The following is a 26,228-nucleotide window of genomic DNA, read 5'->3' on the forward strand; positions in this document are numbered from 1 at the left end:
TTGATCCGCCCTGCTCAGCCTCCCAAAGTGCTAGGATTACAGGCATGAGCAACCGTGCCTGGCCAGAGCATTTATATACATATACAAGTTTTTCTTTTTTTTTTTTTTTGAGACAGAGTCTAGCTCTGTCACCCAGGCTGGAGTGCAGTGGCCGGATCTCAGCTCACTGCAAGCTCCGCCTCCCGGGTTTATGCCATTCTCCTGCCTCAGCCTCCCGAGTAGCTGGGACTACAGGCGCCTGCCACCTCGCCCGGCTGGTTTTTTGTATTTTTTTTTTTTTTTTTTTTTTTTGAGACGGAGTCTTGCTCTGTCGCCCGGGCTGGAGTGCAGTGGCCAGATCTCAGCTCACTGCAAGCTCCGCCTCCCGGGTTCACGCCATTCTCCTGCCTCAGCCTCCCGTGTAGCTGGGACTACAGGTGCCCACCACCACGCCCAGCTAGTTTTTTGTATTTTTTAGTAGAGACGGGGTTTCACCGTGTTAGCCAGGATGGTCTCGATCTCCTGACCTCGTGATCCGCCCATCTTGGCTTCCCAAAGTGCTGGGATTACAGGCTTGAGCCACCGCGCCCGGCCTGGTTTTTTGTATTTTTTAGTAGAGACGGGGTTTCACTGTGTTAGCCAGGATGGTCTCGATCTCTTGACCTCATGATCCACCCACCTCAGCCTCCCAAAGTGCTGGGATTACAGGCTTGAGCCACCGCGCCCGGCCACAAGTTTTTCTTTTTCTTTTTTGAGACAGAGTCTCATTTTATCGCCCAAGCTGGAGTGCAGTGGCATGATCTCAGCTCACTGCAACCTCTGCCTCCCGTGTTCAAGCAATTCTCATGCCTCAGCCTCTTGAGTGACCAAGATTACAGGCACATGCCACCATGCCCAGCTAATTTTTGTATTTTTAGTAGAGACACGGTTTCGCCATGATGGCCAGACTGGTCTTGAACTCCCGACCTCAAGTGATCTGTCCATCTTGGCCTCCCAAAGTGCTGGGATTACAGGTATGAGCCACTGCACCTGGCCTGCATATTTCTTTTTTCTTTTTTCAAGGAACTGGCTATTTGATTGTAGGAGCTGGCAAGTCTGAAATCTGTAGGGCAGGCCTGCAGGCTGGGAACTCTGGGGGCAGGAGGTGATGTTACAGTCTTAATGCAGAATTTCTTCCTCAGGGAAACCTCGGTTTTGCTCTTCAGGCTTTTCAAACCATTAGATGAGGCCCACCAACATTATTGAGACAATCTCCTTTACTTATAGTCAGCTGACTAGATGTTAACTGTGCCAGCAAAATAACCTTTATAGCAACATCTATATTAGTGGGATTTTTGTTTGTTTGTTTTTTGAGACAGAGTCTCCTTCTATTGCCCAGGCTGGAGTACAGTGGTGCAATCTGGGCTCACTGCAACCTCTACGTCTTGGGTTCAAGTGATTCTCATGCCTCAGCCTCTCAAGTAGCTGGGACTACAGGCACGTGCCACCATAGCTGGCTAATTTTTGTATTTTTTTCTTTTTAGTAGAGACAGGGTTTCCCCATGTTGGTCAGGCTGGTCTCGAACTCCTGATCTCAAGTGATCCACCCTTCTCTGCCTCCCAAAGTGCTGAGATTACAGGTGTGAGCCACTGTGCCTGGTCTATATTAGTGTTAGATTGAATAACTAGGTGGTATAACCTAGCCAAGTTGATAGAAAACTAACTATCACACTATATAGTGTTAGATTGAATAACTAGGTGGTATAACCTAGCCAAGTCGATAGAAAACTAACCATCACACTAAGATTGAAATGTCCATTAGATATTTTGAGGCAGTTATAAATAAGTCTGGAGTTTAGGAGGAGGGATCCATCCTAGAAATATCAATTTTTAAAAATAGTAGGCCCGGCGCGGTGGCTCACACTTGTAATCCCAGCACTTTGGGAGGCTGAGGCAGGTGGATCATGTGAGGTCAGAGTTTGAGACCAGCCTGGCCGACATGGTGAAAGCCCATCTCTACTAAAAATACAAAAAATTAGCCAGGCATAGTGGCTGGTGCCTGTACTCCCAGCTACTTGGGAGGCTGAGGCAGGAGAATCATTTGAACCTGCGAGGCAGAGATTGCAGTGAGCCAAGATCATGCCATTGCACTCTGGCCTGGGAGACAGAGTGAGACTCCATCTCCAAAAAAAAAAAAACAAAAACAAAAAATAAATAAAAATAGTAAAATACACATAACATAAAATTTACTGTTAATAACATTAATATGTACACAATATTGTGCAACCATCACCACTACCTAGTTCTAGAACATTTTCATTGCCCAAAAGGAAACCCTGAACCCATTAGTTACTTTCCATCCTCTCCCTGAATCTCCAGACTCCCGGCAATCACTTATCCACTAAACTGCTTTTTGTCTCTATAGATTTGTCTATTCTGGTTATTTGGAATAAATAGGATTACATAATATGTGCCCTTTGTATCTGGTTTATTTCACTTAGCTTAATGGTTTCAAGGTTCATCTATGTTGTAGCACACATTCATTCCTTTTTATTGCTTAATACTATTCCACTGTGTAAATATACCACATTTTGTTCACCCATTCATGGGTTGATGGACATTTGAGTTGCTTTTACTTTTGGCAATTGTGAATAGTGCTGCTAAAAATAAACATTCGTGTATGAGTTTTTGTTTGAATGTCTGTTTACAATTGTATTGGGTATATACCCAGGAGTAAAATTGCTGAATCATATGCTAATTTTATGTTTAGTTTATTGAGGAACTGCCACTGTTTTCCATAGCAGCTGTAGCATGTTACATTCCCACCAGCAATATCTGAGGGTTCCAATTTCTCCACACCCTTACCAACGCTCATTTTCTGCTTTTTGTTTGTTTTAATTTTAGCCACCCTAGTGGGTGTGAAGTGGCATTTTATCAACTTGATTTGCATTTCCTTAATGACTAATGATGGTGAGCATCTTTTCATGTGCTTCTTGGCCATTTGTATATCTTCTTTGGGGAAAGGTCTATTCAAGTCTTTTGCCCATTTTTCTCTCCTTTTATTTCTTTTATTTCACCTGCGACTATAGACAGGATCCAAAGAGGAGTTTTCCAGTCTCTTTCCTGTGTTTAATGGAGACTTACCTTACTCTTCTGTGTTATTTTTTAATTTGGTTGTCTTTTTGTCGTTGAATTGTAGAGATATCAACTTTGAAATGAACTGACTCTGCAGCCTATGCCTCCTAGCCCCTCATTTAAAGTGCTCCCTCCTCTTCTTTTAAGTCTATATACAGGCAAATAGCTTCAAAAGCTGGAAAAGACCCTTAATGTCATTTTTCTCCACCTTCAGGTTGTCCCCCATTCCTGCAGTTTTTTGAGTTCCCAAACTTCAAAATTGGCTGTGTATCCTCAGTCATTCCTGCTGCATGTTGACCTCTACTATTTTGGCTCTATAAATAATGAGAAATGCGACCAGCACAGTGGCTCACGCCTGTCATCCCAGTGCTTTAGGAGACTGAGTCCGCAGCATCGCTTGAGCCCAGGAGTTCAGGTTACAATGAGCTATGATCTTGCCACTGCACTCCAGCCTGGGCGATAGAGTAATATTGTGACTCTAAAAAACAAAAAAGAGGAAAGAAGAAAAAGTTATATAAAAATCTCACATTAGATTTGTTCTTTTTTTTTTTTTTTTCTTTTTGAGATAGAGTCTCGCTCTGTCGCCGTCCAGTGGTACGATCTCGGCTCACTCCAACCTCCGGGTTCAAGCGATTCTCGTGCGTCAGCCACCCGGGTAGCTGGGATTACAGGCGCGCGCCATCACTCTCGGCTAATTTATTTCGTAGTTTTAGTAGGGACGGGGTTTCGCCAAGGCAGCCAGGCTGATCTCGAACTTCTGACTTCAGGTGATTCGCCCGCCTCGGCCTCCCAAAATTCTGAGATTACTGGTGTGAGCCACCGTGCCCAGCCTTGATTTGAATATAAAGGTTCCAACACCCCCAAACACAAGGTGCCCCTATTTACAACTGGATCTTCAATAAGCGTCTGGTGATTCAATTTCCGCCAATTAGAAAGAGCCCAACCAGAACACGCAGGCGCCTTAACGCTGAGGGCATAACGAAGGTAAAGAAGGCGTGGCTACTGCCCAAATCCAAGATGGCCACCAGGAGGCCGTCCGTTCTCGGAAGGGCAGCCCATCCTCGCTCCTGGGAGGCTCAAAGGCTCAAACGCCATTGGCGGGATCGTCGACAGCTCATCCTCCGCCCCCCGCAGGGGGCGGTAATGACAGAGTCCAAGTTTCCGGTTCCGGCAGTACCGGGAGCCGAGTCGAGATGGAGGAAGATGCGACCGGCGGACGGCATTCGCTGGGAACGACGGATAGACTGGGGGCTGCGGCCTAGAGGTCCGGGCTTGGAGTTCGCCTCAGACGCGGCGGAGCCGCCGGAGTCTGAGAAGGTAATAAGCCACCAACTCGGGGTCCCTGACAACTAAGGTCTCTGAGGATCTGCACTTGTCAAGGAGGCAAAGGATGCCTGGGGTGCCAGGCTGTGGTGCCATACAGTGGTGCCGTACAGTTCTGGGAATGAAGGACAACTGCTGTGAGGCGTCTCTTTCTGGCAGAGGAGCGTGAGATTCGCTGACAGCGAAGAAGCACGGCAGGGGGCATGTTCGAAGAGCCAGAGTTGGGTGTGCGGGGGCCAGGACAGAGGCTGTATAAAGGGGATGTCCCACGGAGTATCTTGAGAGGATTGTCATGTGTTGTCTGTGATGAGGGATCACGTGGGTACCTATGGAAGACCGAAGGAAAGCTGGGTGGGAATCTCACCATGTCCGAGGTAGGGAGGAGATGATCTTGAAGGAGGGTTCGAAGGCATCCCCAGGCATTCCCCTAGGGAAATGTATATTCAGTAGGACAGGTGGGCAAGCATGTACATATATTCACGTTCATGTGGTAGATAGCTCCCAGGATGCAGATGCAATAGGGAGAACCGAAGGAATAGAGGGTATTGGTCTCTATTCTCTGTTTCCAGCTGAGAAGTGGGGACCCATGGATGTCTTGTCAGGAGTTGTAGAAGATGATTTGATTTGAAAAGATCCGAATCGATCAAATGGTCATCACTGTGCTCAGTTCTACTGACAAGTCAGGATGGAGTCAGAGGGCTCCTAACCTACTCATAATGGTCCCAGAGTCCTGGAGTAGTTGTTATAATTCCTTTTTTTTTTTTTTTTTTTTGGACACAGAGTCTCGCTGTGTTGCCCAGGCTGGAGTGCAGTAGCGCGATCTTGGCTCACTGCAAGCTCCGCCTTCCAGGTTCACACCATTCTCCTGCCTCAGCATCCCGAGTAGCTGGGACTACAGGCTCCCACCACCACGCCCGGCTAATTTTTTTTTTGGTGTTTTCGATAGAGACGGGGTTTCACCGTGTTAGCCAGGATGGTCTCGATCTCCTGACCTCATGATCCACCCGCCTCGGCCTCCCAAAGTGCTGGGATTACAGGCGTGAGCCACCGCGCCTGGCCATTACAATTCTTATAATGCTGACAATCCTTAATACTTAAAGCAATGCTTCCCAAACTTATATATTATAAAAGTTTGGTTCTTATTCAGCAAGTCTAGGGTGCACCCTGAAATTCTGTATTTCTAACAGGCTCCCAGGTGATGATGTCCATGATGCAAGTCCGTGGACCACCTTGGGTGGCAAGGACTTAGAGCATCACTGTCCAGTAGAACTTTCTGTAATGATAATGCTTTGCTGTTAACAAAATGCCTTCACAATTATTAACTCATATGAGTTGCACCAAAACTCTTATACAGCATTGACAGGCTTTATTAGCCTGATTCAACAGACAAGGAAACTGAATTTCAGTGAAGTGACTTGGTTGCAGTCTTATACTACTGAGTAATGGAAGTGAAATTCAACATGGATCTCCCGATTGCTGGTGTTCTTTCCGTTGTATGACCTTGCCTTCCAGGTGACACTGCCTTCTCTCGAGCCAGAATCTTATCCTAGAACCTAGTGAATAGTCAGTCCCATGTGAATTTTCTGGTACAAGGAGAGTAGAGGTGAAGAGGAGGAGGCATATGCCAATTTGTCCCTTTCCATTGGCGGGGTCAGTAGTGGGAGCTCTGCCTCTAACACTTCACTTGATGACTTCAGGACAAAGCGCTCACTAATTCTGGGTCACCTGTTAGGTCCCCAGAGGAAGCACTTCAGCATTTGTGCCTGAGCAGTGTTGAAAAGTAGAAGAAAATCCGGAATTGGAACCATGCACATGAGGTTCTGAGAAAGAGCCCTAAAGAAGTTGGGCTAAGTTGGGAGAAGGGAAGGCTGGAGGAACTTTGCATATGGGTATCTGCAAAGAGGATTTTTCAGAGGGCAAAACAAGAAGAATGGGATTGATATTTCTGCAAGAAGTTTGGAAGTTATGTAACAAAGAGCAGGTTGAGATCCTACGTTTTAGGAGCAGCCTGCCCCTTTTGAAGGGGTAAAGGGAGTGGGTGTAGTGCCCTCTCCCCTTCTGTTGTAGTGGCTTATCCCTGTAAGGCATGACCCTTGGATAGGAGTTACCAGCCTCAGAAAGTCCCCACTTCCTTGTGGGAGTTTAAAATAGATTGGCGTATGTGAGAGATGGAGACAAGGTGGGAAATCGGATCCTGTCTTAGGATTTCTCATCAGGAGATGCTGGTACTTGGTGTTTCAGCTTGATAAATTGAGAAGGTGCCATGAAACCAGGTCCTGGAACAGAATCCGTGGTTGCTCTGTCGTTTAGCTGCTCTGACCCTCTGCCCTGTAGAGCACGCATTTTGCATGTGCCTGGCAGGAGGCCCTCCTGCTTGAACCCAGCTGTATTTGTCTGTGTTGACAAGGTGACTGCTCAGCCACTAAGCTTGGTCACTCCACAGACACACTAGGAAAGCAGAGGCAGTTCTTGGTTTCTCTGGAACAGAGCTGCAAGAACTCTCTGGGCATCTGCATGGCCAGGAGCTTATGCTTAACTGTTGAGTGACCTGCAGCCATAAGGGCATTAATTCTGCCTTCCAGAGGTGGGAATGACTTGGCCTTAAACAGTGATTTGTGTTAGAATTCTTCAAATCCCATAAGGTAGAAGGCATGGTGGAGTAGAGAAGAAATCTTGGCTCATATCTGCCTCTTCCATTGATCAGCTATGTGACCTTGGGCCTGTTACTTTTAATGTATCTGACCCTCCATTTCCTCATTTATCAGAAGTGTCTAACTGTACACAAGTTAAATTGTAAGGATTACATGAGGTATAGACAGTCAGTCAATCCTGTTGTTTCTCTGTGTCTTCTCACCTCTCACTGGTGTTGGAAATATGATCTTGCAACCCTGGATGGCAGCCACTCTGGAGCGGGAGAGACAGTGACCACCTTTTGAAGGGCTCAAAGGAGAATATTATCCCACAGGACTTAGTGGGTCCTCCAGGCTGAGGCTGGGGAGGAGGGCCACCTTTGCCTACAGCAAGTGGCATATCATTGTTCTAGGGGTTCTCTTGACGACAGAACTTTGCCTGCAGCTCATTTTCCACAGCCTAGATTTTCCAGTCTTGCCAATCCAGTTGACTTCTGTCTTCTCATTTCCAAGCCTTTGTTCTCTCCCTTTCACTGTCTACATGGATTATCCTTAATTCAAACTGCTTTGTCCTGTAGGAAGCCTGTGCAGGTTATGTGCACCTCCCTCAATCCTTACCTTGAAGCTGAGGTTTCCCCTCAGCTCTCAAGTACTCAGTTTGCACTGCAGGTAGTCCCTATGGTAACGAAAGTTATACAGTCCAGCTCAGGGAATCCTGAAAAGCTGCCCTTGCTTCCATGGTAACCAAAAGGCAGTTCTCATGGAATAAAAGCTACCTGAAGCCTGAGTTAGGACCTTTGGTTGGGGAAGGTGGTTGAGGATGGACTGTGATTAGATGCTTGGCATGAGGTTTGCTAATGGAACTGCTAGTGTAGAATGTTTCAGCCCCCTAGAGTTGTCCCTGTGATGTGGCTACCTCCTTTCTCTGGGATTTCTCTTAAAGTCTGGGGAGCCCCTGGTTCTCACTTCGTGGAATTTATTTTCCCACTCTCCCTTTCTGGCTGAGAATTTCTAGTATCTTACAGAACAGTGGTGGGCTACACTGGAGCACATCGTATTACCACTAAATATGTCTAATAAATGATATCCTCTGATTTGACATTTCCTAAATGTGAAGCTCCTGATTTTATACGGTTTTGAAATTAGTAAGCTTGTTGGTTTTGTTTGAAATTCTAGGCACTGGATACACTTAACATAAGGGCTACATGTGCATTAACATGCTCTTGTTTCCTTCAGTCTGTATCTTTTTTTTTTTTTTTTTTTTTTTGAGACGGAGTCTCGCTCTCTCTCCCAGGCTGGAGTGCAGTGGCGCGATCTCCACTTACTGCAAGCTCCGCCTCCCAGGTTCACGCCATTCTCCTGCCTCAGCCTCCCGTGTGGCTGGGACTACAGGCGCCCGCCACCGCGCCCGGCTAATTTTTGTATTTTTAGTAGAGACGGGGTTTCGCCGTGTTAGTCAGGATGGTCTCGATCTCCTGACCTCGTGATCCGCCCATCTCGGCCTCCCAAAGTGCTGGGATTACAGGCGTGAGCCACCGAGCCCGGCCTTTTTTTTTTTTTTTTTTTTTTTTTGAGATGGAGTCTCACTCTGTCTCCTAGGCTGGAGTGCAGTGGTGTGATCACAGCTCACTGCAGCTTCAACCTCCCGGCCTCAGGTGAGCCTCCCACCTCAGCCACCCAAGTAGCTGGGACCACAGGTACATGCCAACATGCTCGGCCTTTTTTTTTTTTGAGATGGAGTCTCGCTCTGTCGCCCAGGCTGGAGTGCAGTGGCGCGATTCTCGGCTTACTGCAAGCTCCGCCTCCCGAGTTCCCACCATTCTCCTGCCTCAGCCTCCTGAGTAACTGGGACTACAGGCGCCTGCCACCACGCCCGGCTAATTTTTTGTATTTTTAGTAGAGACGGGGTTTCACCATGCCGGCTAACTTATTTTTATATATTGTAGAGACGGAGTCTCCCTATGTTGCCTAGGCTGGCCTTGAACTCCTGGGCTCAAGTGATCCTCCCACCTTCACCTCCCAAAGTGTTGGGATTATAGGCGTGAGCCACCATGTCCAGCCTTTTCCTCTGTATCTTGTGTCCATTCCCCAGAGCGATACTGTGTCTTCTTGAACAGACGGTTTCTTGAAGTCAGAGTCTATCTCCTCTGTCACTTCTCCCCCTTCATTATCTAAGACTGAGGTTGTGGTTTATACGCTTAGAGTTGAAAGCATGCGGTCCAACATGTTCTGTACTCTGTAGTTCTCCAGACTCTCCAGGGAAACTACTTAGCTCTCAGATGGTTCTTTTCTGTTTTTCTCAGAGTTAGTTATCTAATAACTGAAGAGGACTCTGCCCTTTGACCTGTTCCTGACTTTCTAAATCCTTTTGCTGGAGGAAAGGGAGGTGGTGGGGGGTACCCTGTGGTGTGAAAGCCCCACTTGCCCACACTTTCTTCCAATGCAGACGGGAGAAAATATCATGTAAATGTAGTGACTGTGGGTCAGGGGAGCTCTGAGAGGCCAACATGGGAAACCGGAGACAAAATGAGTCAGTTGGCAATCAGAGGCACCCTGCTGCGGGTGCACAGCCAAAGGTGATGCCTCCTCAGTAGGCCCAGGAGCATCAAAACTGGAACAGTCCCTTTCAGCCTTCAGGAGCCTCCCAAATGTCACTTAGTGACGTCCCATTCACCTGCTTAAAGGCCCTGCATCCTGTCAGGTAGTTGGTTTGTCCACAGCATCCTGAGCTCTGCCTGGGTGAGCCAGACAAAAAGAATGGTCCCTGGTCAGGGTAGTGACACCAGGGCCCAGAGAGTCAGGATAGAAGATCCTGTAAGCTGGGGTAGGGAGCTGAGGAGGCCATGGAGCCAAGGGAATCACTGAAGTGAGGGACAATTTCTGGAGGAGGGAAACTGAGTAAGGAAGGCATGGCCAAAGACAGAGAAGGGGACAGTATCCTGATCTATGAAGGAAGACTCAAGTGCGGATTGACAGAGCCAGGTTGGGTGGAGTCCAAGCTTTGGGCAGGTGAGTGTCCTGGAGATGAGGTCTGAGAATGGGACTTCAGAGCCCAGCCAGAAGGGGAAAGCACAAAGCTCTGACCTCCTTCTTCACATCCCTCCATGCTGCTCAAATCCCAGGTCTTCAGGCACCATGGAGGACAAACGCAACATCCAGATCATCGAGTGGGAACACCTGGACAAGAAGAAGTTCTACGTGTTTGGTGTGGCAATGACAATGATGATCCGTGTCAGTGTCTACCCATTCACCCTCATCCGCACCCGGTTGCAAGTTCAGAAGGGGAAGAGCCTCTACCATGGGACCTTCGATGCCTTCATCAAGATCCTGCGAGCAGATGGTATCACTGGCCTCTACCGAGGGTTCCTGGTCAATACCTTCACCCTCATCTCTGGCCAGTGTTATGTCACCACTTATGAGCTCACCCGGAAGTTTGTGGCTGACTACAGCCAGAGTAACACAGTCAAATCACTGGTGGCTGGTGGCTCAGCCTCCCTTGTGGCCCAGAGCATCACAGTGCCCATTGATGTAGTCTCCCAGCACCTCATGATGCAGCGCAAGGGTGAGAAAATGGGCCGCTTTCAGGTGCGGGGGAACCCAGAGGGACAAGGGGTAGTTGCCTTTGGCCAAACCAAGGACATCATCAGGCAGATCCTGCAGGCTGATGGGCTTCGCGGCTTCTATCGAGGCTATGTGGCTTCACTGCTTACCTATATCCCAAACAGTGCTGTCTGGTGGCCCTTCTATCACTTCTACGCAGGTAAGCAGGGGCCAGGACAGTGGGGGAGGAAAGTGGGATTTCTAATGGGGCTGAGATACTGTTGCTTTGTGCATGTTAGAGTGGAGGTGAGATTTAATGGGGGAATGGATCATTCATTCAGCAAATGTTTGAATCCAAGAGGATTTAAAGATGCATAAAACATAGTTTTTACTTTCAAGGAGCTTCTAATGTAGTGAGGGAAGCAGACAGGTAAAAAGACTAGAACAGTGTGTAGCATATTTTCTGTGTGCTTTGGAGTCACTGGAAGGTTGGGGAGGACAAAAGCCATGGGATGTTTAGGATTTGAAGACAAATCTGATGGGTAATAGTGAGCTTTTGAGTTGGATGTTTTCCTCCGCTTTTTTTTTTTTTTTTTTGGATGGAGTCTCACTCTGTCACCTAGGCTAGAGTGCAGTGGTGAGATCTTGGCTCACTGCAACCTCCACCTCCCAGGTTCAAGCGATTCTTGTGCCTCAGCCTCCTGAGTAGCTGGGACTATAGGCGTGTGCCACCATGGCTGGCTAACTTTTGTATCTTTAGTAGAGATGAGGTTTCACCATGTTGGTCAGGCTGTTCTGTAGCTCCTGACCTTGTGATCTGCCCGCCTTGGCCTCCCAAAGTGCTGGGATTACAGGAGTGAGCCACCAACCCCTCAGCATTTTAAATTCAAGGTGTGATATAACTTTGAACCTCTCCACTCCTGTGATGTATCTTTGTTCATAAGACATTTTACTTTTTAAGTATTTCCTATTTCCTAGAAATGGGGTTACTGAGTCAAATATGACTTTTTTTTTTTTTTTTTTTTTGAGGCAGAGTCTCGCTCTGTCACCCAGGCTGGAGTGCAGTCGCCGGATCTCAGCTCACTGCAAGCTCCGCCTCCCGGGTTCACGCCATTCTCCTGCCTCAGCCTCCCGAGTAGCTGGGACTATAGGCGCCCGCCACCTCGCCCGGCTAGTTTTTTGTATTTTTTTTTTTTAGTAGAGACGGGGTTTCACCATGTTAGCCAGGATGGTCTCGATCTCCTGACCTCGTGATCCGCCCATCTCGGCCTCCCAAAGTGCTGGGATTACAGGCGTGAGCCACCGCGCCCGACCAAATATGACATTTTTGAGGGCTTCCATAAACATACTGCCAGATTGCCTTCTCAAAGGGCACGATGCATTGTTGAAGAGCAAGACTTGAGTGTGTCTGCTACCCTGGGACATCCATCCACAGCTTTGAGTAACCACAAAACTCCCGTTAGGGCAGCCTATGTTTGCAGCCTCCCTAATCCCTGCTGTTGGCTCACAACCCTTGGTAATGGGCATTCTGTCCCACTCCATTGGAAACTTTTCTGACCAAAATTTTGATGCCTTCTTAACCTGTAATGATTTTATTTCTGTGGCTCTGTACTTTCCTGGTGCTTTTTTGTTTTTCTGATTATTGCTTCTTCTTTCTTCTTCCTTCTTCCTTCTTCCTCTTCCTCTTCTTCCTTTTCCTCTTCTTCCTTCCTCCTCCTCTTCCCCCTCTTCTTCTTTCTTCTCTTCTTCTTCCTTCTTTTTTCTTCTTCCTTTTCTTCTTTCTTCTTCTTTTTTTGCTAGCTCTATTACTTCTATTTAGCACAATGCTTCCTCTGGGGTATTGTTAAAAGTCAGGTTCCTGGACTCTACCCTGACCCTTTAATGTTAAAAAAGCTTCCCAGAAAAAAACAAAAAACAAAAACAAAAACAAAAACAACAAAAAAAACAACGCTTCCCAGGAAATGTGAGGATCTTCTCTGCAGTCTGTCTTTAGCCTTCTCTCCTCACTTGACTGCATTTACAATTAGAGCTGCATCATCCGGGCGCAGTGGCTTATGCCTGTAATCCCAGCACTTTGGGAGGCTGAGGCGGGTGGATCACGAGATCAGGAGATCGAGACCACAGTGAAACCCCGTCTCTACTAAAAATACAAAAAATTAGCCGGGTGTGGTGGCGGCGCCTGCAGTCCCAGCTACTCGGGAGGCTGAGGCAGGAGAATGGCAGGAACCTCGGAGGCGAGCTTGCAGTGAGCCGAGATCAGCCACTGCACTCCAGCCTGGGCGACAGAGCGAGACTCCGTCTCAAAAACCAAAAACAAAAAACAAAAAAAAAACAATTAGAGCTGCATTTTTCTGATGTGCCTATCATCTCTACTTCCATTCTCAGACTAGCCTGTGGAGAGCTCTGGACAGGCATTCTGACTGTAGGACTTCTCCATCTAGATGCATCTACTTATGTCTAAAACTTTCTTCAAGTAACTAGTCTTCATCCCAAGCTGGCTGTCTTTTCTGACTTACTTTCATCCGTCAGTGGCCTTGTTATTCTTCAGATTACTGAGACTGAAGTCTTGGGGATTGTGCTTGACCACTCCTTCTTTCTTGTCCCCATGTCTAGTCCTGGTAACTCTAGAATTTTTCTCCCAACTTTCTCTTCATTCCTACTGCCTTCCCTGGGAACCATGCCTCTGTTACCTTCCTCCCAGACTGCTGCATCAGCCTTCTAGCTGTTCCCTCCTGAGTTCTCTTCCTTCCCGTCCATCACATACATCTCTAATGGACTGAACTTTTCGACTGGAGTTGTCATGTTCAGTGGCTTCCACTGCTTACTGAGTAAAATCCAAATTCTTCAGCCTGACTTCAGCCTCCCTTAACAGTGAAATCTCTTGCTTCTCCCCTAGGTATAGGCAGTCTGTGCTGTAGCCTGGGCAGGTAGTGCACAATTCCTCAACCATACGTCACCTCTCTTACCGTGTTTTGTTCCTGCCACCCCTCTACCTAGATGCCTCCCAGGTTTGCTTACCCCTGGTGCAATCATGACTTACCTTAAGTGCTCCTTATTGCCTCCTCTTCCTTCCTCTCCATGTAACCCTTAACCCAGAAGTGATCTTTCCCCTTTTTCATCCCCATGACGTTGAATCTTTCTTAAGGCAGTTATACATTTGCCTTGATATTATTTGTGTGTGCCTTATCTCTTCTACTGAAGGGAGAGGAAACTAACATTTATTGAATGTCCATGTGTGCCAGGGCTCTGTTTGAGGGCTTGCATATCTCATAATTCCAATCTCACAATAACCCTGTGATGTAAGTGTTCTATAAGAACAGGGACCGTGTCTGTTTTTGTTCACTATTGTACCTCCCAACACCTAACTCAGGGTCTGGTGAACCTTAATTGCTCAGTAAATGTTTTTTGAATTAATAGACTGGTTCTTGCCACTCCCTTTTGCTTAAAATCTGCCAGTGCTGCCTTACCGGCATCTAGAATAAAATCAATTTTCCTTTCCATGGTCTATACATCTCTACTGATCTGACTCCTATCTGCTTTTCCAGCCCCACCTTGTGCCACTCTCCTCTTCCTCACTGCTCTTCCCTCAGTTTCTGGTATACATCAAGCTCTGTTCTTGCCTCAAGGCCTTTGCAGATAATGTTCTCTGCCTGGACATCCTTTCCTCTGTTCTTTATGTGGTTGGCTCCTTCTCATGCTTCAGGCTTCAGCTTACACATCACCTTTGCGAAAAGGACTTTATTCTATTGGAAAGAGGGCTCTTTCTGTTTTATATTTCAACACCTTCTTTCCTTCTTAGTACTTGTCATAATTTGCAGTTATTTTACCCCCAACTCCCAGCTCCTTAGAATATAAATTCCATGAAGGCATCTCCCTGTCCATGTCTCTGTTCTATGTCTGGTACTTATCGCGGTGCCTGGCATCTATTATTAAGTAAATACTCATTTATATCATTAAATACTTGTCCAGAGTCAAGCCAGTCTTAGCCAAGAGGGATTTAAAGCAAGTCAGCCTGAGTTCATCTTTTGCCTGGTAGATAAGAGATTCTTAAATGTTTCTTAAATTACTAATGGAGAAAAATGAAAGATGTGGAGTCCCTCCTTTTCCTTCCTTCCTTCCTTCCTTCCTTCCTCCCTCCCTCCCTCCCTCCCTCCCTCTATCCCTCCCTCTATCCCTCCCTTTTCCCACTCTGTCGCCCAGGCTGGAGTGCAGTGGCACGGTCTTGGCTCACTGCAAGCTCTGCCTCCTGGGTTCATGCCATTCTCCTGCCTCAGCCTCCGGAGTAGCTGGGACTACAGGCGCCCGCCACCACGCCCAGCTAAGTTTTTTGTATTTTTAGTAGAGATGGGGTTTCACCGTGTTAGCCAAGATGGTCTTGATCTCCTGACCTTGTCATCCGCCCGCCTCAGCCTCCCAAAGTGCTGAGATTACAGGCGTGAGCCACCGCGCCTGGCCCTTTCTTCTTTTTTTTTTTTGAGATGGACTTTCGCTCTTGTTGCCCAAGCTGGAGTACAATGGTGTGATCTAGGCTCACCACAACCTCCACCTCCCAGGTTCAAGCGATTCTCCTGCTTCAGCCTCCCAAGTAGCTGGGATTACAGGCATGAGCCGCCATGCCTGGCTAATTTTGTTTTTTTAGTAGAGATGGGGTTTCTGGTTTCTTCATGTTGGCCAGACTGGTCTCAAACTCCTGACCTCAGGTGATCCGCCTGCCTCGGCCTCCCAAAGTGCTGGGATTACAGGTGTGAGCCACCATGCCCTGTCTGACACAGAGTTATTTCTACCACTTTCTTGCTTTTGTGTTCCATCTTCTCCCCAAGCCCCAGGAAAATGGCATATGTGCATGATTAAAATTGGAATCTGGATCCTGCTATAGCTTGCAGGCCTGGAGGCCATAATAGACAGGCCCAAGGAGGCAGGCAGTGCCAGTTCAGATGCTACAGTTGTTTTTTGTTTGTTTCAAACAGAGTTTCACTGTTGTTGCCCAGGCTGGAGTGCAATGGCATGATCTTGGCTCCCTGCAACTTTTAACTCCCGGGTTCAAGCAATTCTCCTGCCTCAGCCTACCAAGTAGCTAGGATTACAGGCGCCCACTGCCCCACCCGGTGAATTTTTTGTATTTTTAGTAGAGATGGGGTTTCACCATGTTGGCCAGGCTGGTCTTGAACTCCTGACCTCAGGTGATCCACCCACCTCAGCCTTCAAAAGGCGTAAGCCACCATGCCTGGCCCAGGTGCTACAGTTTAATGATTGCAAAATGCCTTATTCTTGGGAGAAACAGGACACGAGTGAGGCTGAGCCACCAGTTCACTTTGTTTCTGTTTGTATGCTGAGTCTGGGGAAGACAGTAATTAGAACTGGGGGAGAGGTGGTTCTGGTGAGGTTTAGGGAATTCTGCCATGCCACCTGAGACTTGGAAGCTCTCACTTCTGCTCTGCCTGCCTCCACCTCCCTACTTCTCCCTGGCCACAAACTAAAACTAGGAGCATGAGGGAAAAAAAATTTTTTTTTTTGAGACGGGGTTTCACTCTTGTTGCCCAGGCTGGAATGCAATAGTGTGTTCTTGGCTCTCTGCAACCTCCATCTCCCAGGTTCAAGCAATTCTCCTGCCTTAGCCTCCCGAGTAGCTGGGATTATAGGCATGCGCCATCGCACCTGGCTAATTTTGTATTTTTAGTAGAGATGGGGTTTCTCCATGTTGGTCAGACTGGTCTCAAACTCCCGACCTCAGGTGATCCGCCTGCCTCTGCCTCCCAAAGTGCAGGGATTACAGGCGTGAGCCACCGTGCCCGGCCGAGGAAAAAATTCTTAAAGGTATGACAACTGAACTATAGAAGAGAAAACCCTACGTGACTTACCTCTTGGATCTCATATGCTGTTCCTTCCCTTACTCATACTGCTCCAGGGTACTGGACTTGGCTGCCCCTCGAACACTTGCTATATGCTTGTCCTCAGGACCCTTGCACAGAATGTTATCCCTTCTTTGAAAGCTCTGTCCATAGATCCATGTAGCTTGCACTGTCTCCCTCAGGTCTTTGCTCAGACTTCACCTTCTTGGAATGGGCTTTCATCCTTTATCCCTGAGAGGTCTGAGAAAAAAAATAAAAGATAAAATGGCAACCCCTTCCCCTCCACCCTTGGCCTCCCTATCTCCCTTTCCTGCTTTATTTTTATGTATAGCACATACCTGCTGACATAGCTGTGTATTTTGCTTTTTTATTTGTTTATTATCTCTTCACACTAGAATATAAATTTCCTAAGCACAGGAATTTGAGGCTTTTTTATTTACTGTTAAATCCTCAGGACCCAAGATGACCAGCTCATGGTAGTCGCTCAATAAATCTTTGTTGAATAAATGAATGAACATGTTGTCTTTCACCTCCAGAGAGAGTAAAAAGAAAATTCAATTGCAGGTAGACTTCTCAGTGGTACTGGGATGGGTTAACCTGGGTGCCATTCTATCTTCATTAGCATTTTGAAAGATGAATTTTCTTTCTTGATATAAGCTGGAGAAAAGTGCTCATTGTAGGATGTGACTTTCTATTTTAATATTGTTTTTATTTTTAAAAACATGCACATGTTTCAAAATTCAAAAGTTAAGAAAGGGTATGTAGTATGCAACAAAAAGACTGACCCACCTGGTTCCCAGTGTCACTAGTTTTTATTTAATTTTTAATCTCTTTTTTTTTTTTTTTTGAGATGGAGTCTTGCTCTCTCACCCAGGCTGGAGTGCAGTGGTGCAATCTCAGCTCACTGCAACCTCCGCCTCCTGGGTTCAAGTGATTCTTCTGCCTCAGCCTCCCGAATATATGGGATTACAGGTGTGCACCACCACGTCTGGTTAATTTTTGTATTTTTGGTAGAGACGGGGTTTCATCATGTTGACCAGCCTGGTCTCGAACTCCTGACCTCAGGTGATCTGCCCACCTCTGCCTCCCAAAGTGCTGGGATTACAGGCGTGAGCCACCACATCCAGCTTTAATTTTTCTTTGAGACAGGGTGTTACTCTGACACCCAGGCTGGAGTGCAGTGGTATGATCATGGCTCACTGCAGCCTCTGCTTCCAGGACTCAGGCGATCCTCCCACCTCAGTCTCCCAAGTTGCTGGGACTACAGGCCTGCGCCACCATGCCCAGCTAATTTTTGTATTTTTGGTAGAGGAGGAGTTTCACCATGTTGTCCAGTCTGGTCGCAAACTCCTGGGCTCAAGTGATCTACCTTTCTTGGCCTCCCAAAGTGCTAGGATTACAGGCTTGAGCCACCACTGCCTGGCCGTGTCATTGGTTTTTAATGTATCCTACCAGAGTTACTCAATGTATTCCCTCTCCAAGGAATCTTGTCCTGTTTAAATGGATGATGTTGGCCAGGTGCAGTGACTCACACCTGTAATTTGGGAGCTGAGGTGGGAGGATTGCTTGAGTCCAGGAGTTCAAGACCAGCCTGCGCAACATAGTGAGACCCCATCTCTACAAAACTTTTTTTTTTTTTTTTTTTTTTTTGAGACAAAGTCTCGCTCTGTCACCTAGGCTGGAGTGCAGTGGCATGATCTCCGCTCACTGCAATCTCCCCGCCTTCCGGTTTCACGCCATTCTCCTGCCTCAGCCTCCTGAGTAGCTGGGACTACAGGCGCCCACCACCATGCCTGGCTAATTTTTTTTTTTTTTTTTTTTGAGACGGAGTCTTGCTCTGTCACCCAGGCTGGAGTGCAGTGGCGCGATCGCGGCTCACTGCAAGCTCCGCCTCCCGGGTTCATGCCATTCTCCTGCCTCAGCCTCCCGAGTAGCTGGGACTATAGGTGCCCACCACCACGCCCAGTAGTTTTTTGTATTTTTAGTAGAGATGGGGTTTCACCGTGTTAGCTAGGATGGTCTTGATCTCTTGACCTCGTGATCCGCCCGCCTCGGCCTCCCACAGTGCTGGGATTATAGGCGTGAACCACTGCGCCCGGCACTACAAAACATTTTTTAAAACATTAGCTGGGCATGGTGGCACAAGCCTATAGACCCAACTACTAGGGAGGCTGAGATGGGAAGATTGCTTGAGCCCGGGAGAGTGAGGCTGCAGTGAGCCATGATCATGCCGCTGCACTCCAACCTGTGTGACACAGCAAGACCCTGTCTCGGAAAAAAAAAATCAATCAAAATAAATGGGTGATATTTCCAAGATGACTCCTGGAAAGGGCCTGAGACTTAAGAATTTTTTGAAGGAAGCAGAGAAAATAAAAGATAGGAGTTAGGTGTCTAAGGTGGCGAAGAGTGGAGGGCCGGTCTGGGTTGGGAAAGCCACCTGGTAGAAGCAGCAAGCACAGGGAGGCCAGACCGGTGGTGCTTTGTGTCTTGAGCCATTGTCTTTCCCTGGATTCCAGAGCAGCTCTCCTACCTGTGTCCTAAGGAGTGCCCTCACATTGTCTTCCAAGCCGTCTCAGGGCCCCTGGCTGCAGCCACTGCCTCCATCCTCACCAATCCCATGGATGTCATACGAACCCGCGTGCAGGTAAGACTGGCCACTTCCCTCACCCTCCTCATGGAGAAACCATTAGAAGCATGACCTTCAAGCCCTCCAGTGTTGCCCTGACCTCTTTGTTTCCTGGCCCTCTAGTCCAGTCAGTCTTCTCCTGAACATCTAAGTCCCTTCTGTGTGCTTAGCATCTATAGAAGCCAGCCCACAGCCAGGTGCAGTGGCTCACTCCTGTAATCCCAGCATTTTGGGAGGCCAAGGTGGGCAGATCACCTGAGCCCAGGAGTTCGAGACCAGCCTGGCCAACATGGTGAAACCCTGTCTCTACTAAAAATAAAACATTAGCTGGGTGTGTTGGCATGTGCCTGTAGTCCCAGCTACTCGGGAGGCTGAGGCAGGAGAATCACTCGAACCTAGAGGTGGAGGTTGCATTGAGCCGAGATCACGCCAGTGCACTCCAGCCTGGGTGACAGAGTGAGACTCTGTCTCAAAAAAAAAAAAAAAAAAGAAGCCCGCCCAGCACTTAAAAGTACCTGGAATGCTTCTCACTCTGTCTGCTACCTTGTATACCTCTCCTCCATCACATGCCCATACCTCCAGGAAATCTTACTGGTTTCTTCCAGCCTTTACTGGAGTCCTATTCCGTAGCCTATTAGCATAGCCTGTCAACAACTCTTTCCTTTACCTTTCAGGTTTGTGGTTATAAGAAATACTGATTTCAGTTAATTCGTAAGTCTGTCTGGTTTTTCCAGTAGGCCGTAAGTTCTCTATGGATTATGAGAGTGACTTTTCTTAAATAGGTTTCACAGATTTTATGGTGTGGATGCAGCAAAACCCTGACAAAGCCCTTAGTAATGCTTGTCTTCAGTCAGCTTAAAGACAGTTACACAGCACTTAGACCAAGGAAATAGAATCTGAATGATATGTAATATGCAAATAGTAGGTGTTGCCATATGAAGTTTTATGTCTGATTTGAGGTGGAGAATCAAAGTTGTACAAGAGAATGAAGTCACTGGGTTATGGTGAGGGGAGGAGGGAAGGAAAATAACAGGTTAGGGATAAAATCAGTTTCCCTAGTACCAGGATGTTGGGAAGGAGATAAGTAATAAATATAGGTATTTTTGTTTCTAGGAAAGAATGCCCCCTCATTTGAAAATGAATACACTGGCATCTGGTTGGTTTGCAAATAATAAAGCACACAGGGTCAGTCCTCATTCTTTCCTGAGCTTTATTCTGGGCGGTCTAGGAGGAGATCCAAGGGAAAGGACAGGTCTCTACTTTGAGGAGCTTCCAGGCTGGAACGACCCAGAGGCATAGGTGAAAAAGTCCTTGACATGGCTGTGGAAAAAGTGGAAGGGTTAGGGAAGCAGAGATGGTCACAGGAGAGAGTATTGGAGAGGAAGAAGGGAGTGTGTAGGAGGGTGCTGAAGGAGGCGGGGCGGAAGCAGGAGATGTTCTTAGCCATGGCTGGGATACCTTGTGAAGGTCATATCATATAAGGGGCGGTATGAACAAGGAGTGCATCTGTCCTGTATTGGCCAAGGGGCTGAGGGGTGGTTTATAAAGGTATAGTTTAGGGGTCAGGGAGGGTGTGGAACTGTTGAGAAAGAAGAGAGAAGTGATTTCTGCTTGGCCAGGCTTTCAGTGTGATAGGGAAGATGCCTATATTTGTTCTTGGGGTGTGTGAGAGATGGCAGAGATGGAGAGGAAGGTTCCAGCTCTAGAACTTCAAGGGATTGAAATGATCAGAATCAAAATCAGACTGGCAGAGCTGCAGAGGGTCTTAGAGAGGATTTAACCCAGCCTCCCTGAGACCAAAGAGCAACATCCAGTTCAAAGACTCATAGCTACATAGATTATCTCATGATATCAATGATAGTTAACATTTATTGTACACTGAAACGATCTGCCACCACTGTTTTAGTATTTATGAATATTATTTTCTTTCTTGCTCATAACAACCTCATGGTGCAGGTACTATTATCACTCTTTTATATTTGAGGAAATCGGGGCACAAATTGTTAAATTACCCAAGGTTATGTTGTTAGTAGGCTGGGGAGCAGAATTCAAACTCAGGCAGTCAGGCGCCAGGGCTTATACTAAATCACTGTGCGGTACCATCCCTCACAAGCAGAATCCACACCTTCCGATGTCTGAGTCTAGTTCTCCCCACTTTAGCCTAAGGCCGATGGAGATTGAGCAGACGGGCTCTGACTACAGACAATGGCCCTCCACTGTGTTGACTTTTCCAGGTTGAGGGTAAGAACTCCATCATCCTGACCTTCAGACAACTGATGGCAGAAGAAGGGCCTTGGGGCCTCATGAAGGGCCTCTCGGCCAGAATCATCTCAGCCACACCTTCCACCATTGTCATTGTGGTGGGCTATGAGAGCCTCAAGAAACTTAGCCTCCGACCTGAGCTGGTGGACTCGAGACACTGGTAACCAGTGGTGGGGAGAGAAGCCTGCTGTTTTCCACACTACCGTGGGTCAGGGGCAGAGTGGAGAGGATGGCACCCTCTCCAGATGCCCCCACCACACACCCAGCCCTGCCCTGGGCCAGGTGGCCTATCTGGGATAGGGATAGAGACTTTGAACTGCTCTTGCTGAAGAGGCTCCACGCCTGGATCCCTTGCCCCCACTATTTAAAATTCTCTTCTGAGCTGGGCTCCCTCACTCAGTCCCTGTATTCCATGCTGGCCTAAAGGCCACCCCCCACCCTGCTAGCCCTTCTGGCTTCCCCCTCCGTCTGTGTCCCTGAGACCCTGAGAAGAGCTGTACATAGAGCTTGCTTACTACCACTGGTTCTTCCTCTTGGGCTTTCAGCCCAGATTCCAAGCAGCTGCTATCAGCCCTCTCTCCCTTCATCTCTTAGCCTTGCTTATTTTTATTTTGGGACCGAGCTGCCCACTAGATGACTCTGCTTTTCCCTGCACTTGGGGCTAAGGTGCCAGGCACTTATTTGCACAGGGAGCAGGAGCAGCAAAAAATCTCTGGTTCTCCAGAGCACTCGTCCTCTCTTTGGAGGGGTTATTAGGTTGGGGAGAAATGTTGATACTTTTAATTTGTGTGTGTGTGTGTGCGTGTGTGTATTAACATCTGTGAACCAGGCTATTAGTCCTGCTAAAGCGCCAATCCTGCTGTCAGAGCTCACCCCTTTCCTAAGACAGGTAGAAAAATGTAATGTGACTTTTTCCTCAATTCTAGTTCCCTGTCTCTTCAGTCTCAGGACCCCCAGGAGCGTCTAAGCTGGGGCATCCCCTGGCCCAGAGGACTCCCGTGGTGGGCACAGTTCTAAGTGGATCAGGCTGTCTTGGGTGCACTGGACTTGGAGCACTGCCTTGAGAAGTCAGGTTGAGAAAGTAGTTGATCTAGAAGGCAACAAGAGGGCATGTGTTCCCCAGCACATCTACCCAGGCCAGCAGAGCCAAACCTAGGAGAGGGCAGTGAGGAGATTCTCTGCCCCAGGTGGCCATAACATACACATAAATACCCCAATCACTCAGACTTATGGCAACAAGTGTTGTCTCACTATGGCGATCTCTAAGATCCACATCACTGGATGCGTAGTCATCCCAGTCATGTTACCCTGTGGAGGGATACTGGAAGAACATAAAGAGCAGTTCAGAAAGTCACCCAATACAAGGACCACTGCATTTACCAGCCTGATACTGCCAAGATTATCTGATGCTCTCAGGAGCTAGAAGAGGAGTGCTCCTTCTTCCCTGCCTCATCCTCCCTACTGCTACTCCCCCCGAGCCTGTGTTGCAGGTAGAGAGGTGCAGCAAATCGAGAAGGCATGTCAAACCCTGCATTTCTACCTGAGATGTTTGACCTGGATGATCCTCCAAACTCTATTGGTCCCACCCCCTGGGAAAGGCCATGGTGCCAATTTGAAAGGTGCTAGCTACCTGAAGCCTTGATATTTCTTCATGGCTGCCGCACATTCTTCCACCCTGGCCAGAACAGGTTGTGAAAACCACTTCTCTACCTTCACCACCACCACTGTCCATCTTGATCTCGTTGAGGGTTTTTCCCTTTCACTTGATTTTATTTTTGTTAATCCCTTCCTGCACTTTGTCAAGAGAGTCCTTCAGTTTCTATCCAGGAATGTTCACATCCAAAGGGTTGGACCCACCAGTCATTCTGAATCTTCCTGCCCCTCCTCACCGCTTTACCCTGAGAACCACAAATATAATGGAAGCAGTGGGGCCCCCTCCCCCACCATGTCTTTAAGCTCATCCTAGCAAGACCTCTAGAGACCCTAGAGACTTCAGTCCTTCCCCACCATGGCACAGTGGGGAAAGTGGCAATGGGGAAAGTGTCACGGACGGAAGGTAGGATCCTGCCACTCGTGTCTTAGTGTTTCTCCCCCAAGACTTTCCTTCTGTTTTGTTGTCTTGTGCAGTATTTTACAGCCCCTCTTGTGTTTTATTCTTTGTTTCTCGTACACACACGCAGTTTTAAGGGTGATGTGTGTATAATTAAAGGGACCCTTGGCCCATACTTTCCTAATTCTTTAGGGACTGGGATTGGGTTTGACTGAAATATGTTTTGGTGGGGAATGGGACTGTGGACTTCCATTCTCCCTAAACTGGAGTTTTGGTCGGTAACCAAAGCTAAAAGAAACCTCTGGGAGACTGGCCAAGACGGGAAACCTGATTGGAGCATTGAGAATGAAAAGGCAGACTCTGAACGTTTGATGAAATGGACTCTTGTGAATATTAACAGTGAATATTCACTGTTGCACTGTACGAAGTCTCTGAAGTGTAATTAAAAGTTTTTTTGAGCTCCCGAGCTTTCGCTTGCGCATATTTTTCGGGTCGCGGACATCCACCGCGCGAAGCCTCGCCTTTCTGCGACCCTCAGCCTCGGATGACTTTCCCGCCCCCGCCCTGCTCGGTGACAGACGTTCTACCGCTTCCAATCGGAGGCGCCCGTCGCGGGAGCGGCCAATCGGGAGCTCCGGCGGGCGGGGAGGCCGGGCCAGTTAGATTTGGCGGTTCAACTTCAACATGGCCGAAGCAAGTAGCGCCAATCTAGGCGGCGGCTGTGAGGAAAAAAGGCATGAGGGGTCGTCTCCACAGTCTGTGCCACCCGGCACTACCATTTCGAGGGTGAAGCTCCTCGACACCATGGTGGACACTTTTCTTCAGAAGCTGGTAGCCGCCGGCAGGTAAAGTGGAGGGAGCCGCGGTGGGAGGGTTTGTCCGCACCGAAGCTGAAATCCCGCGAGATCAGGACGGCCGCAGGCCGGCGCGCGGTCACGTAGGTCCAGGGCGAGGGCGGGGGCGGGGGCGGGGGCGGGGGCGGGGCAGTCGGACCAGGCGACCCAGTCAAATTCTGAGCCGGAGGAGTCAGGGTATTCACGCACCGATAATCTGTAAAGGACCGGGATAGCTAGCTACTCCTTCCTCCAGGAAGCCCCGTTTTCACTAAAACTTCAGGTGGCTGGGAGGAAAGATAGAGCTATTGCAAATTAGAGCAGGGTTTTTTTTTTTTTTTATCTTTGATATAGGGCCTTGCGCTGTCGCCCAGGCTGGAGTGCAGTGGCGTGATCACTGCAGTCTCGAACTCCTGGGCTCAAGCGATCTTCCCGCCACAGCTTCCCAAGTAGCCGGGACTACAGGCTCGGGCTACCGCGCCCGTCTACAGATCAGGGTTTAAGTCGCGGCCCACCACTATGTGAGCAAGACGTAAGCCCCCTGTCCCACTTCGGCTCCTTATCAGTCAAATGGCAACAATAGTACCTTTCTCATAGGGTCGTTTTGATAATTAAATGAGTAAATACACCTAAGGCGCCTAGGACAAGACCTGCCACATAGAAATATTTGTTAGCTATTATGAGAGTATCTTCTTCACTGGGAGATTGCCAGGACTAAATGTGTTAACATGAAAAGAAACATTTTTCCTGTCTCGACTTTTATTTTATTTATTTTTATTTTTATCTTTTGAGACGGAGTCTCGCCCTGTCGCCCAGCCTGGAGTGCAATGGTGCGATCTCGGCTCATTGCAACCTCCGCCTCCCGGGTTCAAATTATTCCCCTGCCTCAGCCTCCCAAGTAGCTGGAATTACAGGCGCCCACGACCACGCCCTACCAAGTTTTTGTATCTTTACTGGTAGAGACAGAGTTTCACCATGTTGGCCAGGCTGGTCTCGAACTCCTGACCTTGTGATCCACCCGCCTTGGCCTCCCAAAGTACCAGGATTACAGGCGTGAGCCACCGCGCCCGGCCCTGACTTTTATACAGTGTATATGATTCAAGAGTTTTGCCCATGATCCCACCACCCCTGCACATCAGGGTTGAAACGCTCCTGGGAGTTCGGGGCCCTGACCACAGCCTCTCCTCCTCTAGCCCTCTCTGTCCCCACTTCTCTGGTCTTTGGCGTCATCAGGACTCTCATTTATTCCCAGTCCATTCCTCCTGGGTTCAGCACTTTACCTTTCCTACACGTAATTAATGATCTCTCTTTTCACTCATGACTCATCAAATATTTGAGTGCCTTTTCTGTGTCAGGTGCTGGGGATACCATGAGGCAGACAAGGCCTCTTGTCTTTTTGGAGCTTGCATTCAATGGGTGGAGACACCAACAACATCATCGCATAGCCTGGTAAGATGATAAGGCCAGGCATAGTGACTCATGCCTGTAATCCCAGTGCTTTGGGAGGCTGAGGCAAGAGGATCATTTGACCCTGGAAGTTTGAGGCTTCAGTGAGTTATAGTAGCCCCATTGCACTCCAGCCTAGGTGACATTGCAAGACCATGCCTCTAAAAAAGAAAAAAAAAAAAGATGTGAACAGGTAATGATACCACTAGATAGTTTGGTTGGGATGCCCATTCTGAGAAGTGACATTTCAGCTGAATCTTGAAGGATGAGAAAGAACCAGATGATGATGATGATGATGATGATGATGATGATTATTGTTATTTTGAGGCAGCGTCTAGCTCTGTTGCCCAGGCTGGAGTGCAGTGGCTCCATCTCAGCTCACTGCAGCCTCCACCTCCCGGTTCAAGTGATTCTCCTCCCTCAGCCTCCCAGTGCCTGCTACCACGGCCAGCTAATTTTTGTATTTTTAGCAGACACAGGGTTTCACCATGTTGGCCAGGCTGGTCTCAAACTCCTGAGCTCAAGCGATCCACTCATGTCTGCCTCCCAAAGTGCTGGGATTACAGGCATGACACC

General features: G+C 48.1%; 2 protein-coding genes and 1 pseudogene across 6 annotated transcripts in view; 2 read left to right on the forward strand and 1 right to left on the reverse strand.

The window, feature by feature from the left end:
* Window positions 1-3,033: 3,033 nt before the first annotated feature.
* Window positions 3,034-3,179, reverse strand: LOC116272379 (annotated as a pseudogene).
* Window positions 3,180-4,099: 920 nt separating this feature from the next.
* SLC25A44 (solute carrier family 25 member 44) lies at window positions 4,100-23,839 on the forward strand. 2 transcript variants are annotated; one of them, XM_003892815.3, is made up of 4 exons: window positions 4,100-4,410; window positions 10,169-10,806; window positions 18,952-19,079; window positions 21,296-23,839. In XM_003892815.3, the coding sequence occupies exons 2-4, from the start codon at window positions 10,182-10,184 to the stop codon at window positions 21,485-21,487; spliced, it is 945 nt and encodes a 314-aa protein (XP_003892864.1). In that variant the 5' UTR covers window positions 4,100-4,410; window positions 10,169-10,181; the 3' UTR covers window positions 21,488-23,839. The 2 variants fall into 2 exon arrangements, with proteins under 2 accessions (XP_003892864.1, XP_021780514.1); XM_021924822.2 differs by lacking the exon at window positions 4,100-4,410 and having other exon boundaries at window positions 9,008-10,806.
* A 98-nt stretch (window positions 23,840-23,937) lies between these two features.
* The window catches only part of PMF1 (polyamine modulated factor 1), a 29,265-nt gene continuing 26,974 nt past the window's right edge, over window positions 23,938-26,228 (forward strand). For all 4 annotated transcript variants that reach the window (XM_031653753.1, XM_021924826.2, XM_003892816.5 and 1 more), the window contains exon 1: window positions 23,938-24,218. In XM_031653753.1, the coding sequence (XP_031509613.1) occupies window positions 24,058-24,218 (161 nt within the window). In that variant the 5' untranslated portion in view covers window positions 23,938-24,057. The remainder of the gene's footprint in view (window positions 24,219-26,228) is intronic.

This window comes from Papio anubis, chromosome 1 (genome assembly GCF_008728515.1).
Source record: "Papio anubis isolate 15944 chromosome 1, Panubis1.0, whole genome shotgun sequence".
In the NCBI taxonomy this organism is placed as follows: domain Eukaryota; kingdom Metazoa; phylum Chordata; class Mammalia; order Primates; family Cercopithecidae; genus Papio; species Papio anubis.

Bases quoted from the DNA above. Each gene is read 5' to 3' on its own strand.
- SLC25A44 (XM_021924822.2), top strand. From the start codon at position 10,071: ATGAGGTCTGAGAATGGGACTTCAGAGCCCAGCCAGAAGGGGAAAGCA. The intron at 10,807-18,951 runs GTAAGCAGGGGC...CCTGGATTCCAG, and splicing joins CTTCTATCACTTCTACGCAG to AGCAGCTCTCCTACCTGTGT. The intron at 19,080-21,295 runs GTAAGACTGGCC...TGACTTTTCCAG, and splicing joins TCATACGAACCCGCGTGCAG to GTTGAGGGTAAGAACTCCAT.